General features: G+C 39.7%; 1 protein-coding gene across 6 annotated transcripts in view; it reads right to left on the bottom strand.

The window, feature by feature from the left end:
- The window catches only part of SLC5A7 (solute carrier family 5 member 7), a 336327-nt gene that overhangs the window by 53027 nt on the left and 269060 nt on the right, over window positions 1-14240 (bottom strand). For all 6 annotated transcript variants that reach the window (XM_033949058.1, XM_033949059.1, XM_033949061.1 and 3 more), the window contains one exon: window positions 547-690. In XM_033949058.1, the coding sequence (XP_033804949.1) occupies window positions 547-690 (144 nt within the window). The remainder of the gene's footprint in view (window positions 1-546; window positions 691-14240) is intronic.

The following is a 14240-nucleotide window of genomic DNA, read 5'->3' as shown; positions in this document are numbered from 1 at the left end:
AGAATAACAAGGGCAGGTCTGAAACGCTAACACTGGTCTGAGAAAGGGAGAGAAAGGGCATACAGGAGAGGTGCTGGGAAAAGGCAGCAAGACAGGTACTGGAAGAGAAAGGGAAAGCGAGGTAGAAAATGGGTGAGAATAGGAGAGCAAACCAGTGAGAGGGGGCAAAAGGGGAAGGGGAGGGAGAAACCCCGGCCGAGACCAAAAGTAAAAATAAAAACAACCACTGCCACAGAGGGGGAAAGGGACGATTTCATTTGCAGCAGGGAAGGGTGGGGCTTCTCGGTGATGGATAGGCGCCAGGAAAAAAGGGAGCTGGGGCTGGAAGCTGAAAGGGAAAAGATGGGAGAAGGGGGCTGGGGGGCTAAAAAAGGGGTTTGGAGCTGGGGCTGAAAATAGGGAAGGAGGCTTTAATGGACATTTTCCCTGCTTCTACTTTCAACATTTGTGACTTTAGGCCAAAACAGGACTTAGACGGTTTTTTTGATTATGCTCCTCCACATATTCAGTAATTAGATAATAACTGTTGTTCAAACTATGACTTACCAGTAAAAAGAAACTGTCAAGCCACGACCAGGCATCGCTGCTATTAACTGATCCAAGCCAGGGCTGCTGGTAGACTTCTTTCACTGCTGTTATCCCAATGCTTGTCACTGCGGGATGTGACATTGCAAAAGGTACACTAATCCACTACAACCAAAAAGCAATTATGCCATTAGACATGGATCATACATTTATAATACATCAATGAAGAGATCCTAAGGTCTCAATTTTTTGGGCATTTTCAGGGATTCTGTTCCTTTAAAGATTTCGACCTTATACATTAGCTAAGTATGTACATAAAGAGTAAATGATGAATCTCATTATACTGTTTTATGATATTAGAGTATTTTGGTGTTATCATAAAACACAGATCAAAGTTTGGCCTTTGGCAGGAAATCTCAAGATGGTTTTATTGGGCCTGATATTCAAAAAGGTTTCACTAGGCAAGATAGATTCCTGCATGGTTGGGATAGAATATTCAGAAGTACTTGATTGCGCTGTGCAAAGAATATTTCCTCTGACTACTATGGCACTGCAGACGCGGCCCGGAGGTGGGGAAAGAAGAGACGAGGCTTTGTGGGGCTGGGGGCAGAATGGGGTAGGGCTGGAGGTGGAACAGAGTGGGGCTGGAGGCGGAACTGGGGCAGAACAGGGTGGGGCCATGTGTTCCGGATTTTACATCATAAAAAATGGTAATCTTACTATTATGGCTCTTTATGATACCCCATTAAGTAATATCACATCATTTACCATATATATTTGAATATAAGACAACATTTTGGAGTACAAAAAATGGCCCCAAAATGTCTTATATTCGGGTCATCGCACACCCGCCCCCCCCTACAAGACTTGTTGCAGGCCTCCTTCAGGCTTGCCGTATGGCCTGGTGGGGTGGACCGAGACAGGAGGATCTCTCCCGTCTCCTATCCTGGCCAACTCTGCCAATTTTTTTTTACCTCCCTCTCACCTCCCCTCCCCCCGCATACCTTAAGAACATAAGAAAATAAGATTTGCCACTGCTGGGTCAGACCAGTGGCCCATTGTGCCCAGCAGTCCACTCACGTGGCGGACCTTAGGTCAAAGACCAGTGCCCTATTTGAGTCTAGCCTTACCTGCTTATGTTATGTTCCAACAGGAACCTATCTAACCTTTTCTTGAATCCCTGAAGGGTGCTTTCCCCTATAACAGCCTCTGGAATCCCTGGTGGTCCAACAGTGTACTGGGCATGAGCGAGCTTTCCATGCTCCTGTCCCGCACTGAGCCTCTCTGTGAATGGCCGCCTTGCGTTCTCACAGCCCAATGTACCAGGCATTAGTAAATTTTCGCACTCCTAATTGGCATGGACCTGCTCGCTGAATGGCTGCCATGAGTTCACATGAGTCCCTTGAGAACTTGTGGCAACCATTCAGTGAGTGGCTCAGCACTGGGAAAAAGCACAAATGCTTGTTCATGCCCATTGGGGCTCAGTGTGGGGCAGGAGCGCGGAAAGCTTGCTCCTATTTGGTACACTGCTGGAACACCAGGGATTCAAAAAGGTACGTGAGGGGAGGTAGGAGAGAGGTAAAAAAAAAAAAAAGACAGAGTTGGCCAGGACAGGAGACAGGAGCGATCCCTCCTGTTCCTACCCACCAGGTCATATGGCAAGTCCAGTGGAGGCCTGCAGGACATTGGGGAAAAAAGGGGGACAGATACAAGGCAGGGAGGGGAGCTGGGTGCAGAGCTTGGCAGGGAGGGAGGAGGTACAGGGTGCAGAGCCTGGCAGGGGAAGGGGGGGCAGGGTACAGATACTGGCAGGGCACATGAATAATCTCCCCCTCCCATCTTATATTTGAGTCAACCTTTTTTCTTCCTTTTAGGGGGGAAAAAGTGTATCTTGTCTTATATTTGGATTGACATATTCCAGTATATACGGTAAATACAGCATTGGTTCCATGGTTGAAAAAGGTTCACCATCTACACAAAAGGATATTAACATTTTCTGAATCTAATCAAAGGATTCTAGAAAATATTATAATCTACAGGAAAACAATTGATTTTTGGATGATAACTATAGTGAATGATTTTAAGCTTTTGTTACATCCAGTAAAATATATTTGATTTGTACTTTCATAAATACAAAAACTGCAAACAGCCTGTTCTTTGCGTTTTGTTCACTGAAACAAAAAAGATTGAGAATTAGCTCTATTACAGTTCTTGGCCCATGAATATAATAGGTATGGATATAAACGTAACATAATTTTAGAAGCACAACCAAAAGCATGATCTTGTGGCAAATGTGAGGGTTGGGATGACATTACTTTCGTTTCCCCCCTTTGTTGGAATCAAAGTCCACAGATTTTTAACCAGGAGTGGATTGACCTATCAGGGCCCTGAAAGGCCGCTGATGTAAATAGTCTTAAAGATGCAAGGTTTTGCAAGCCAGCAATGTAGGAATAGCTGCCAGCTCATGAGCTCCTGTACCTTTAAGAGGGCAGACTTGGAGGGGACATACTGCTGCTGGAATTTGTTTCAATCAATTGAGGCTGGGGCTTGTTACAGTGATAGCAGCCAATACTTAAGAGTAGCACAGGTTGACATAATTCCACCAATTAACCGTATATACTATATTCTTCCAAAGAAGGAAATAGGGGCCGCCCCTGATCAAGGAGCTGGACCTACGGATTTACTGAATCTTACTGAAATACTTGAAACTTCTGTTTCAGAGACCACAGAGCGAGCTACTTTATTAATTTCCTTTGTTTTTGAGCAAAACACAAATTCTTTCCTACAAATATATTTTCGGAATTCTCAATCTCTATTTCTGTGGAAAAGAGTCTGGGTCTACCCAGATGTCACGAGGCAAACACAAGATAGGCAGAAACTTTTCCTGAAGATGAGGTCCGAGACTCTGACACTTGGGGCAACTTTTCTTTTAGCCTACCCATGTAAATGTTTAGTAAAGTACCTTGGAGTTAAATATGGGTTTTTTTTGTGCCTGAACACTTGCGAGCATTTCTTGATATGAAGAAGTTGGGTACTGTTAGTGTTTAATGTTTGGAACACATATTATGTAACGGGAATCTCTGTTAAGCCTTTTCCTTTAATTTATTTTTTTTATATTAGTTTCTCTTCAGTATTTTTCAGATCCTCCTTACTCATTCATAGTAGTCTAAGAAAGATTATTTTATTACCTCTGGACTTTTTGATACACTATAGGGTTGTTTCATCTGTTTTCCTGTGCAAGGATGTCTTATGAATTATATGAAAATTCAATAAATAAATAATAATAAAAAAGAGTAGCACAGGCTTCAGTATCAGGTTTGGTGGAAGGACAAAAGAAAGACTAGGGGAGAGGAGTGGACAGGAGAGAGTATCCTCATTTCCTGGGTTGGCTTTTGGTCACAATCTGTCCCTGCTTTTAACTCTTAGGGCTCCTTTTACTAAGCTGTGCTAGCGTTTTTAGCGCATGCTGAAGATTAGCGTGCGCTAACCCCCATGCTATGTGGAAAATACTAACGCCAGCTCTATGGATCGTATGTAGCGCGCGCTTAGTGTGCACTAAAACTGCTAGCGCAGCTTAGTAAAAGGAACCCTTAGTACATTCAGAGCTTGCAAAATTAGTTAAGTTAGATTTTTTTACCTGGTTGTAACTTAGGGGCTGATTTTCTTTTTAAAAAAAAATCTTTATTCATTTTTTCATCTTACAAGTGTATCAAGAAATAACATTTGAACTTAAAAACATCACTTGATATCAATAACCAACTATAGACCTGTAGCATCTATTCCATTCATAGTAAAAATCATGGAAGGACTGGTACACACCCAAATAATGGAATACCTTGACCAATTCTCCCTCCTGCACGAAACTCAATCTGGTTTTAGGCCTCTAATTAGCACTGAAACAGTAATTGCAGCCATTCTGGACAATTTGCGCTACTTGTTCAGTAAGAGCCTCAACGCCCTAATCATGCAATTTGACATGAGTTCTGCCTTTGACTTGGTGGACCATGGAAAACTGTTACAATGCTTAGACGCAATCGGAATCAGAGGTGAAGTATTGAACTGGTTTCGAGGTTTCCTTATATCACGCACATACCAAGTCCGTTTTAATCACGATCTCTCAGATACATGGAGCAATCCATCTGGCGTGCCACAAGGATCACCGCTATCCCCTTTGCTCTTCAATGTTTACATGTCCTCATTGGGTGCACAACTATCCCAGTTGGGGATAAAACTATTTAGCTACGCTGACGACTTCACGATAATCATCCCATTCACCAACTCTGTCTCAGAAGTCACCCCCAAAGCAACAGAAGTATTAAATTGGATGGAGCAATGGATGACCAAATTTAGACTAAAACTAAACTCAGAGAAAACAAAATTTTTCATAGCAGCACCATACCCACTCGACACTAAAGCACCAATGTGCATCAACAACCTTAGCTATCCAATTCAACCCACTATGAAGATACTGGGTGTAATACTGGACCAAAACCTGACCATGAAAGACCAGGTTGACTCCTTGATCAGAAAAATCTTTCACACCCTCTGGAAACTTCAGTCCATCAGAGCTTACTTAGATGCCTCATCATTTCGAATTCTAGTACAATCCCTTATTCTGAGTCAACTCGATTATTGTAACATCGCCTACTTGGCACTCCCCCAGAAATACATGCGGCGATTGCAACTAGTTCAAAATACAGCAGTTAGACTACTTTGTGGACTGAAGAAGTTTGATCATGTGACACCTTCCTATCGACTCTTACACTGGCTACCGATGGAGGCATGTGTGAAATTCAAGTTTGGTTGTTTTTGCTTCAAGGTACTCTATGGCTTAGCCCCTAAATACATAACAGATCTTTTCTCTTTCTCAACCAACAGACACAAGCGAAGCTCACACCTGAACTTCGTTTCTCCACTGGTTAGAGGTTGTAAATTTAAAAGTCATCATCAACACCTTCTCGCACATCAAGCAGCATTATGGGGTAAAGACCTTGAACAATTGCTTGTGCCTACTACCTATGGAGAATTCAGGAAACGCCTGAAAACACATCTATTCCTGAAATACTTAGGAAACCAACCTATTCAATCTTAGTCCTTAACAACTGAGCGCAAGAACTACCTGTCGTTAAATCTGTACTTTGTTTATTCATTCAATCTGTAACTTTGTTTATTCACTCAATCTGTAACATTTCTAATCATTGTAAACCGAATAGAACTTCACGGTCCTGCGGTATATAAACTGTTATTATTATTACAATCAACTTAAATTAATGAAATTATAACCCCCTCCCTCCTATCCCTCCCATATCATATGCATTCACATATAATATACAATATAATCTTTCCTATTAATCCAAACATTTAATAAAGAATCAGACCCCCCCATCCTTATCCCATCATTTCAATTGTATTATTAAGGGAAAATGTTAATTACTCATTACAATAATCTGTTAATGGTCCCCAAACATCTCAAAATTTACTAAAATATCCTTTCTGTGTGTCTAATGTTCTTTCCATTTTATATAGATGACATAAAGAATTCCACCAAAAACTGTAATTTAATCTGCTCCAATTTTTCCTATTAAATGTAATCTGTTGAATGGCAACTCCTGTCATAAGTAAAAGCTTATTGTTTTTTGAAGAAATCTGACTCTTCACTTTCATTGACATGCCAAATAAAATAGTATCATATGTTAAAGCCACCGGATTTTCTAATAACCTATTTATTTGACCCCATATTGATTTCCAAAAAGCGAAAATAAATGGACAATAGAATAATAGATGATCTAAAGTCCCAGCTTCGAGATGACAATGCCAACATCTATTAGACTTAGAGCCCTTAGTACATTCAAGGCTTGTAAAATTAGTTAAGTTAGACTTTTTTAACTGGTTGTAACTTAGGGGCTGATTTTCAAAGCAAATTATGCAGAGCCATCCATGGATTTCAGGAATATTTTCCAGATGTTTCTGAAAATCACTAGAGACTGCTTGAATAGCACTAGGGAGGTACTGGGGCAGAGCAGGGTTTATCCAGAAGCTGTAATATTCAACATTGGTATCTGGGATAATTATCTGGATAAGACAGGAGAAAGTTGTCCAATGCTATCTAGATTTGTATTGAGGTGATGCTGAATATTGCCATTTTCCAGACAGTGACATACCCAGATATTCAGCACCAACAGCCGGATATTAGCTTGTATTAAATATGTAGTTATAACTTAGAATGCTGTGGCTGGTATTTAAATGAAAAGCCTACTATGGAGTCTGAAGGTTGACCTGCAATAACTAATGTATAATGAGTGTCCTTTCAATCATAAGTATCACAACCATGTGCTAGAAAGCTGCAATTCTATTTGGATTTTCATGAAGCAATGTTAAATCATAGCAGCAGAGCTACAGAATGAAAGTGGCAATTTTGGGGAAGGCCATGGCCCCTGTGGTTCTCCCCCCCCCCCCATTCCATCACCTATGTCTGTATTTGAGTGATTGTTTTGCGGGACCCCTATGCTAGGGCTTTTCCCATAGAGAAAAGAGTATGTGTGCACTGAGTGAAGAGGGGAGAAAAAAAAGTAAATAAAGGTTCTGTGGGGCCTAGGGATGTGAATCTGTTGATGGGCTTACTCCAAAACCAGGACACTCCCCTTTGCACATATTCTCATGTTTACAATTTTTTTTTTTTTAATATGGCCATCTTAGAAAGGATAATAAAACATTTAGCTTTGACAATCCTGAGAAGCTAAAGAAGTTTTTAAGTCAAAAGGAACAACCTATGTTGAGTGAAGCTGTGAGGTTTGATTTGATCAATTTTTGACTTTTCTTTTACTTTAATTCAACAGTTATTTTTAGTATAAGTATATGGGTTGGATTTTTCAATGTTATTTGACTTGTAACGATGAAAGAACCTTCAAAATTCGACTTGGGGATATGGAATGCTTTCTGAATTCTAAATTCCATATGTATGGTCCTATTATGCAGTGGTTATAAATTTCTGGAAGAGAAACACTAGCATTCACCTTTTTTCGTGTGCCTGGGACCAGCAGGGATTGGCGATAAGTGTTGATGTTTAGATGGAGTTATTATGCAGTAAAGAATTTGAGGGAAAAATTTAAAGGAGCAATGAAAATGGAAACGGAATTCAGTGCAGATATAAAGACTTTTGTTGATAGCTAATCCCAGCTAAGAAGATGCCTCGACTGTAATATGGTTGGTGAGTTCAACCCCATAAACTACCGATCTGCCTGAGGGAACTTAGCTCAGTGAGCATAAGTTTCTAAGGTGCATTTAGCATGCAAAACAATGAAAGATTTTGCCTTTGGCCCACTTAACCTAACTGGTACCAAATGGGAGGAAGTGCAGCTACTCCATTGTTCGACGTGGAACTTACCGAAGGAGAAAATTTCAGTCTTATCTTGCTGGATTCCTTGGCTGAAGTCCGAGGAATGCTCTGATTGCAATGAAAGGGTGCGACTTCAGGATGAATTTACTACCTTGGCATTAGAACTGGGCACTCGTATGGACAAGTGGAGGCCCACTCAGAAGAACATTAAGATGCTTTGGCTATGGTCGATACAAACGCAAAAGATCTGCAAATACAGCAAGTCTTCATTTATGACAATCTCGATAATCTGGAGAATAGAAGCCAGCGGGCTAATCTTAGGATTTGGGGTATAACAGAATCTATGGTGTCTGTGGAAAAGTAGCTCAATAAATAGTACTTAAGCTACTTGCTAAAGATCTGTAACCCCGACCCGCAGTGGATATCCATATTGAGTAGACCCATCAAGTTTTGGCTGCCCCTTGGGGAAATAAGTCTAGAGATATTGTGGTTTGTTTTAGAGACTTTAAGACCAAGGAAGCTATACTACAAAAACTAGATCTCTCACTATCCTGAAATGGGACTCGTTCAAATTTAGTTATTATGATCGGTAGCGATCCCGTCTGGTTATTGAGCGTCAAATGGTGAAATCTCTGAGGTGCAACAGGTACTGATTTGCCAAAATGAGCATACTAAGCATATTAAGAAGAAGAATTGGCTAGTGGAGATTCTGAAGGTATCGGAGTTGTCTGCAATATGACTGGTACTGTTATATGTCGAGAGGCATAGCAGTAATAATCTTCTGGAGATTTTATAGATATTAAGACAAGATGAAGGAGATTTAATGGTCATAGTTTCAAGATATTAATTCGTTCATTATTGGTGGAGCAATATATGAAGTACTATTATTTATTTATAACCTGAAGTGCATTTCATTTAGAGTATGAGATATTTGTGTATGTATTTCATTGTTTCCATGAGAAGGTTCTTTATGAATGACTAAATTATCTCTTAGTATATGTTTATTCTATTAAGTGTATATATTTATAGCATTTATCTTTCTTTGGGTATTGGACTCATATCAATTTCATTTTGTTCTTTTAAACGAAATTCATTGGCAATGAATGAATTTATTCCTTTAGGTTTGGTTAGCTAATGTATTATACATGATTAGAAAAGTGAATATTATTTATGAAATTCTATATTATTTACTTATTATTCACTCAAGTAATATATTTCATCACTAATGGCAATGGTATTTATGTTTGGTTAGTTATGGATTATACATGATTAGAAAGAAATGAATATTATTTATGAAAATCTATAAATTAATATATTATTTATTTATTATTCACTCAAGTAATAGATTTCATCACTAATGTCAATGGTATTTAAATAATTAGGTTTGTTATCTTTTCTAGAGGTCTGATTATTAAGGTCATTGATATTTGCTTAAGGATCTTGATTATATTAATGAAAAGATAGATAAAAACATGATTAATTTATTACAAAATTGATTTATAATTGTGGTCTGTTAGGGATTTTTCTTGATTTACCTGAACTTATATGTGTGGTTCCAAATAATTAATGTCATTATTTAGGGAGGGGAAGGGTGGGATGGGTAATAGTAAAGGGTATAATGATAATTGGGGGAGGTGTATTATTCAAGATATATTAATATGGAAAATGGTGTATAATCATATTTTTATTCTTTACTTATGCTTTGAAATTTGGAAAAGATACTTAATAATTAATATATATAATGGAGATTAAAATTTTTTCACTTAATGTTAATGGCCTCAATCACCCAGTAAAAAGGAAAAAAATGCTTACATTCTTGAAAAAACAGAAGGCTGATATATATTATATCCATTTATCGGATATAGAATCAAAGAAACTTGAAGGGGATTGGGTAAAGCATTGTTTTTTTGCCCCTGCAGTTAGGAAAAAAGCAGGAGTGGCCATTTTAATAAGTAATAATTGTTCAGCTTCGTTTCAAATGATAGATTTTGATCCCTTAGGAAGATGGATTAAGGTGGAAATGAGAATGGGAAATAATACCTTGACTTTGTTTAATGTTTATGCCCCTAATTCGAACCAAAATGATTATTTTAAGAATTTACAACAACTATTGCTCCCACTGGCTGCTTCTAATTTAGTTGTAGCTGGAGATTTTAATGCTGTAATGGATTCTTTTTTGGATAAAAAACCAAGCAAAAATATAAAATCATTAGGGCTAGTGAATTTGGTACAATCTTGTGATTTAAAAGATATATGGCAAATACTTAATTTCAATGATCAGGAATTTTCTTTCTTTTCACAAGTTCATAAGTCTTTTTTAAGAATTGATTATATTTTGGTTTCAAATTCATTGGTACAGCATGTGACACAAGCTTCCATTGATCCAATTATTTTATCTGATCATGGAGGGGTGTGGATTAAATTTAATTTTGGTGAAAAAGATAACAAGAAATCAATATGGAGATTTGATAATACATTGGTTGCGGATTCAGTTTTTCTTGAAGAATTTAAGTTAAAGATATCTGAGTTTTTCCAAATAAATACTTCAGCAGATATTAGTACAGAAATATTATGGGACGCTTTTAAAGCTACTATAAGAGGTAGTATTATTTCATATTCTGCACATATTAAAAAAACAACTTACTAAATTCAGGGGCTGGAAGCCCGCAAGGTGGACGGCAAGAGGAAAAATTCACAAGGCAGAACGAGAAAGGGAAAAAACCAGGACTTAAACTGTTTATATGCTAATGCAAGGAGTCTAAGGGCCAAAATGGGAGAACTGGAAGTCACAGCTAAAAATGAGGACCTGGACATTATAGGAATTACAGAAACATGGTGGACTGAGGACAACAAATGGGACGTAGTATTACCCGGGTACAATCTCTATAGGAGAGACAGGACCCACAAGAAGGGCGGAGAAATAGCACTATATATAAAGGACACCATTCACTCGACCAGATTGGATACGGCAGCAAGGGTGGAAGAACTGGAATCATTATGGGTTAAATTACCAGGAAGAAATGGAGCTGACATAAAATTGGGACTGTACTATCGCCCGCCTGGGCAAACGGAAGCAAACGACAAAGAACTGGAAGCAGAATTGAGGAGAGAATGCAAAAGCGGAAGTGTACTGGTGATGGGGGATTTCAACTACCCCGGGATAGACTGGAGCATTGGGAACTCAAGCTGTGCGAGGGAAACAGAATTCCTGGAGGCTGTGGGAGACTGCTTCATGGAACAGCTTGTTAAAGAATCAACGCGAGGAAATGCCACTCTCGACCTAATCCTAAATGGACTAGGGGGACCTGCAAAGGAAGTGGCAGTTGTAGGACCACTAGGAAATAGTGATCACAACATGATCCGGTACAAACTAGAGGTAGGAGCATCCAAAGTGAAAAGAACTGCAGCGACGACGCTCAACTTCAGGAAAGGGGACTATGAAGCTATGAGAGCAGTGGTGAAAAAGAAACTCAAAAATCGCTCAAAATGGATGGAAACCGTAGAGAAAGCATGGTCCATATTCAAGGACACGGTGCTGGAAGCACAAAACCTGTACATTCCCAGGTTTAGGAAAGGGTGCAAAAAAAATCGAACAAAAGACCTGGTATGGATAACGACAGAAGTAAAGAGGGCGATAGGAGATAAAAGAAAATCGTTCCGAAAATGGAAAAAGGACCAAACCGAGGAAAACCGGAAAGAACACAAAAATTACCAGAAAGAATGTCACCGAGTGGTTAGGAAAGCAAAGAGAGAATACGAGGAGAAGCTGGCTGAGAAATCCAGAGACTTCAAATCGTTCTTCAGATACGTCAAGGGGAAACAACCGGCGAGGGAGGAAGTTGGACCGTTGGATGATGGAGACAGAAAGGGGGTGGTAAAAGAGGAAAAAGAGGTAGCCGACAGGTTAAACAAGTTCTTCTCGTCGGTCTTCACGAGCGAGGACACATCGAATGTACCAGAACCAGAAGAGATCATAAGTAGAGATCAAGAGGAAAAACTGGTGCATATAGAGATAAGCCATGAGGAGGTCCTCAAACAGATAGACAGACTAAAAAGCGACAAATCACCGGGCCCGGACGGAATCCACCCAAGGGTTCTAAAAGATCTAAGGAACGAAATAGCGGAAACTCTCCGACAAATTTGCAACTTGTCCTTGAAAACTGGGGAGATCCCGGAGGACTGGAAAATAGCAAATATCACACCTATCTTTAAAAAGGGATCGAGGGGTGACCCGGGGAACTACAGGCCAGTAAGCCTGACTTCAGTCCCAGGCAAGATGATGGAGGCACTAATAAAGGACACCATCTGCGAACACATAGAAAAAAATGGACAACTAAAAGTGAGCCAGCACGGCTTCTGCAAGGGAAGATCGTGCCAAACGAACCTACTGCACTTTTTTGAAGGGATAAACAGCCAGATGGACAAAGGAGAACCCATAGACATCATCTATCTCGACTTCCAAAAGGCCTTTGACACGGTGCCCCATGAGCGGCTTCTTAGGAAGCTGTGGAGCCACGGGGTGGAAGGGGACGTACACAGATGGATTAAACACTGGTTGGCAGACAGAAAGCAATGGGTCGGAGTGAAGGGACACTACTCGGACTGGCGGAAGGTCAAGAGCGGTGTTCCCCAGGGGTCGGTGCTCGGACCGCTGTTGTTCAATGTATTCATAAACGACCTAGAAGCAGGGACGAAGTGTGAAGTTATAAAATTTGCGGATGACACCAAACTCTGCAGCAGGGTTAGAACCACGGAAGAATGTGAAGACCTACAAAGGGACCTAAACAAACTGGAGGAGTGGGCAAGAAAATGGCAAATGCGCTTTAATATAGAGAAATGCAAGGTCATGCATTTAGGAAAAAAAAAACCCGATGTTCAGTTACAAAATGGGGGGGTCAGTGCTAGGGGATAGTAATCTTGAAAAAGACTTGGGTGTACTGGTAGATACTACAATGAAACCAACGGCACAATGTGCAGCGGCCTCCAAGAAAGCAAACAGAATGTTGGGTATTATTAAGAAGGGCATTACAACCAGGAAGAAGGAAGTCATCATGCCACTGTATCGTGCGATGGTTCGTCCGCATCTGGAGTACTGTGTCCAGTATTGGTCACCGTACCTCAAGAAGGACATGGCGATACTTGAAAGGGTCCAGAGAAGAGCGACGAAAATGATAACAGGTATGGAAAACCTTTCATACACAGACAGGTTGGGAAGGCTGGGGCTCTTCTCCCTTGAAAAGAGGAGACTCAGAGGAGACATGATAGAGACTTTCAAGATCATGAAGGGCATAGAGAGGGTGGAAAGGGACAGATTCTTCAGATTATTGGGAACCGCTAGCACCAGGGGGCACTCAGAGAAGCTGAAAGGGGACAATTTTAGAACCAATGCTAGGAAGTTCTTCTTTACACAGAGGGTGGTGGACACCTGGAATGCGCTTCCGGAGGTTGTGATAGGACAGAGTACACTACGGGGGTTCAAGGAAGGTTTGGATAAATTCCTGACCGATAGGGGGATTGAAGGATACAAATAGGGGTAAAGATAGGTTTTAGACAGAGTATAGATAGAAGGATAAAAGGGATTATAGAAGGATCACATTACAGGTCATGGGCCTGATGGGCCGCCGCGGGTGCGGACTGCTGGGCACGATGGACCTCGTGTCTGACCCAGCGGAGGCAACTTCTTATGTTCTTATGTTCTTAAACAATTTTCTGATTTGGAAAAAGAAATTAAATATTTGGAATCTAAATTAATTGATAAATGGGAACAGGATACGTTACAGAATCTTTTGAAGGCAAAGGGTAAATATAATGAGATATCTTAAAAAATGGTAAGGAAAGATTTGTTTTCTCAACAAACTTTGTATTATGGAAATTCCAATAAGGCGGGAAGTTTACTTGCAAATTATCTAAAGCAAAGAAGAGAAAAATAAAAATAATAGCAATAAAAGATGAAAAAGGAAATACACATACTCAGATTGAAAATATGTTAAGTCAATTTCTTAATTTTTATAAAGATCTGTATGCTTCCGAGTCTTATGCTGATAAAGTACAAAATGGTTTGGAATTTTTAAAACTTATTGAGGGTCCAAAACTTCCTGATCATATAAAAAAAAGTTTAGAAGAGCCTATATCATTAAAAGAATTAGAAATAGCTTTGAAATCTCTTAGAGTTGGATCCGCTCCAGGTGGGGATGGTTTTACAATAGAGTTTTATAAATCATTTCAAAGTACTTTATTACCTCATTTACTAAATTTATATCAATTTCAACTAAATAATGGTTGTATTACAGGTACTATGGCAGAATCTTTGACTATTGTTTTGCCAAAGCCAAATAAAAATCCCACTTTGGTCTCAAATTACAGGCCTATATCTTTAATT

The sequence above is a fragment of the Geotrypetes seraphini genome, chromosome 6 (assembly GCF_902459505.1).
Source record: "Geotrypetes seraphini chromosome 6, aGeoSer1.1, whole genome shotgun sequence".
NCBI lineage: Eukaryota > Metazoa > Chordata > Amphibia > Gymnophiona > Dermophiidae > Geotrypetes > Geotrypetes seraphini.
This window is presented reverse-complemented; position numbering and strand designations above follow the sequence as displayed.